Below are 2746 nucleotides of genomic sequence, written 5' to 3'. Positions count from 1 at the left end.
AAAAAAATTGAACACATAATAATAGTATGCCTTCAATTATCTTTGATACTAGCATTTAAACTAGCACAATATCGAAAAATACAAAACTGAAAATTCTTAGGCATATACTGTTATTGTTCATTTATTTAATATAAAGTTCATATTAAAACTTACATGAACAAAACGAATAAATGACAGTACACTGTACACCACTAATCACCAAATTTTGTAACAAAGGGACTAAATAAGAATTTAAAACTTTACAATTCATTTGATAACTACGTATGTACATAAGATACAATGGAGTAATGATATATTCACATTTCAAAACTCTTTCCTTTTGTTATAGAGTGATGCTCTTATTTTCACTAAAGACACCAAACACTCACAAAACCTTCTCTCTCTCCCTTTTTACTTTACAAAAATTCCCAAATTGGACACTCAAAACCAAAAATTATATAACAGCCCCTTGAAAAATTACCCTCTTCTTTCAAGACATTTACATATTTTCCACCAAAATAGACACCCAACATGATCACATCATTAATCATTTCCTAAACCTTTTTAAATTTCTTTTTACCCCTTCTGTGTTATATATTTGCATTTATCTCTCGTTTCGGCGTTTTTGGGAGACTCTTATGCAAGAGTCGGAACGCTGCTGCGTCTGTCCCTGTCAAGGCAGTTGAATCCAACGACTCGAACCGTAGGATTGTTCCCGAAGTTAGTACTCACTCGAACCGTAGGACACGACGGCGGTGGTGGCTTGGTTGCTCGTGGAGTGGACGGAGGAGGAGCCACCACGAGAAGCTCGTCCCGAAAGAGTAAGTCTTTTGTTAAAGGGTTAGAAACTCTAGTCGGCGGCGACCCTGTAAAGAACAGCGGCGGCGATGACGTCATCTTCGGATCTTGTTCATAACTATTACCCTGTAGATAAATATATGCACAAGATCAACCTCACATATATAACAAGAACATAAAAGCAAACTTTATATGTAAAATATGTAGCTATATCATCATTGATTATTACATTAGCGAGGATGAAATCCAATATCTTGCCTCGTGAATTCGATTCGCGTAGATCCATCTGCTGACTTAATAAAACAAAACATAAAACAAAGAGTCAATCATTTGATTGATGACATGGAAAATATATATGTCATGAAAACGTTTGATGTTTTTTTGAATAACAAAAACGTTAGATCTTATTCATAAGAGAAAGAAAGCATGTTACCTGACTTGCCATCGAAGAGATCGAGCAAGGTGATGGTTGTTGAGTACACCGACACGGCGTGGTTTAGGGCAAACAACGGTGTCTCTCCTCATCTCGGAGTTTTGCTGGAGTCCACAGCTGTTCATCATCATCTTCTTCTTCTTCTTAGTTGCTGCTCTAAGGAACCTATCAAATTAACAAGCGAGAGAGAGAGAGAGAGAGAGAGAGATCGATGAGGAGAGAAAAAGATATTTATATGATAATGGAAGAGAAAGAGGTGGTCAAACGGTAACGTGTTTCTTATGGAGATCTGGTCTCAATACCGTATAATTTAATTAATTAATCAGGAACCTTATTCATTATTGAATTATATTTAGCCACTTGACAAATCCACGATAATGTTTCCTGAGGAAATTTATTAGTTAGTAATTTATGAATTTAAAAATATATAGTGATCCTGTCAAGATCATAGTGGAGACTTGGATTTTCTTTTCTTTATTTAAAAAATTAGCCATGAGAAAAAAGTCTTAACTCAACCAACATGAGAAATTCAACTGCTTGATTTTGATATTAGAATAAAAACATCTGGAGAAGAACATAAACGATGATCTAGCTAGATGAAAATGGAATATACGTGAAGAATCCGGAAAATATTAGTTTGAGATCCATATCTATTACAGGATCTTCAGCAGAGACACACAGATTCAGATCAGTTTTAACTCACACTAGATCAGAAAACATCAAATGTGTCCGAGAGAGATTACCTGAAGCTATCCGTCTTTGGAGAAGAGACAAGTAGCTTTAAGATAGATCTAAAGAAAAGTCTAATGGCTCTTAGGTTAATAGCAAAGGCAAAGAGAAAAGAGATAACCTGCACACAACAACGCAATGGAATCCTTATTTATTTATTTATTTTCATTTATTTCTATATTTATTTCTCTTTTTGCGTAGTAAAACGCTTATCAGTTATTCAATTTTTAATTAATATATTTCATAATTTTTTGAATTTTTTAAATATCTGTGTTGTATACAGCTTTTTTTCTTCAGTTGCATTTGTTCTGTTTCGCCTTTTTGGGTACAGCCGGTGCCTAACCCCTCTCCTCGTAAATATCTATCAAATTAATGTCACCGACGATTTAACATACTTATTTCATATTGACATCTGATTTCTTAACACTCTTATTAGCTAATCACAAAATATTGTCTTTAATATTATTTTAGAATTTCTGATAGAGGACATGTTTTGAAAATAGTTAGAGCTAGTTTTTTCACTTTACACAACGTTTTTTTGTTTGAAAAGTAATTTAGCTCATCTCCAAAAGACACTCTATAATTTCAAATATGATTTTTTTTTATTTCCAAAAAGAAAGTTCGAAACTTCAAATAGTGAAATTTTATATTTGAAGTTTCACTATTCAAAACTTCAAATTTAAAGTTTTATATTTTTCTTTGTATTTTGGTCCCTACAATCACACATCACATGTATGATTCATAATATTTTCTCGTTTATTATTTTAATCTTTAAAAAATTATATCTCATAAATATTTTAATTTTTT

At 32.6% G+C, this 2746-nt stretch overlaps 1 protein-coding gene across 1 annotated transcript; it reads right to left on the bottom strand.

The window, feature by feature from the left end:
* Window positions 1–448: 448 nt before the first annotated feature.
* On the bottom strand, window positions 449–2148 carry LOC125601543. Its single transcript, XM_048773663.1, has 4 exons — window positions 1954–2148; window positions 1211–1375; window positions 1007–1070; window positions 449–903 (listed from the first exon to the last, which is right to left on the bottom strand). The coding sequence occupies exons 2-4, from the start codon at window positions 1339–1341 to the stop codon at window positions 616–618; spliced, it is 483 nt and encodes a 160-aa protein (XP_048629620.1). The 5' UTR covers window positions 1342–1375; window positions 1954–2148; the 3' UTR covers window positions 449–615.
* Between the last annotated feature and the right edge of the window lie 598 nt (window positions 2149–2746).

This window comes from Brassica napus, unplaced genomic scaffold (genome assembly GCF_020379485.1).
Source record: "Brassica napus cultivar Da-Ae unplaced genomic scaffold, Da-Ae ScsIHWf_2604;HRSCAF=3352, whole genome shotgun sequence".
Lineage (NCBI taxonomy): Eukaryota > Viridiplantae > Streptophyta > Magnoliopsida > Brassicales > Brassicaceae > Brassica > Brassica napus.
This window is presented reverse-complemented; position numbering and strand designations above follow the sequence as displayed.

What these genes read in the sequence shown, in the direction of transcription:
- LOC125601543 (XM_048773663.1), bottom strand. Translation starts at nt 1,341, where the DNA reads ATGATGATGAACAGCTGTGGACTCCAGCAAAACTCCGAGATGAGGAGA. An exon ending in TCTCTTCGATGGCAAGTCAG is followed by an intron (nt 1,071 to 1,210) that starts GTAACATGCTTT and finishes TGTTTTATTAAG; the next exon opens with TCAGCAGATGGATCTACGCG. An exon ending in TGGATTTCATCCTCGCTAAT is followed by an intron (nt 904 to 1,006) that starts GTAATAATCAAT and finishes ATTTATCTACAG; the next exon opens with GGTAATAGTTATGAACAAGA.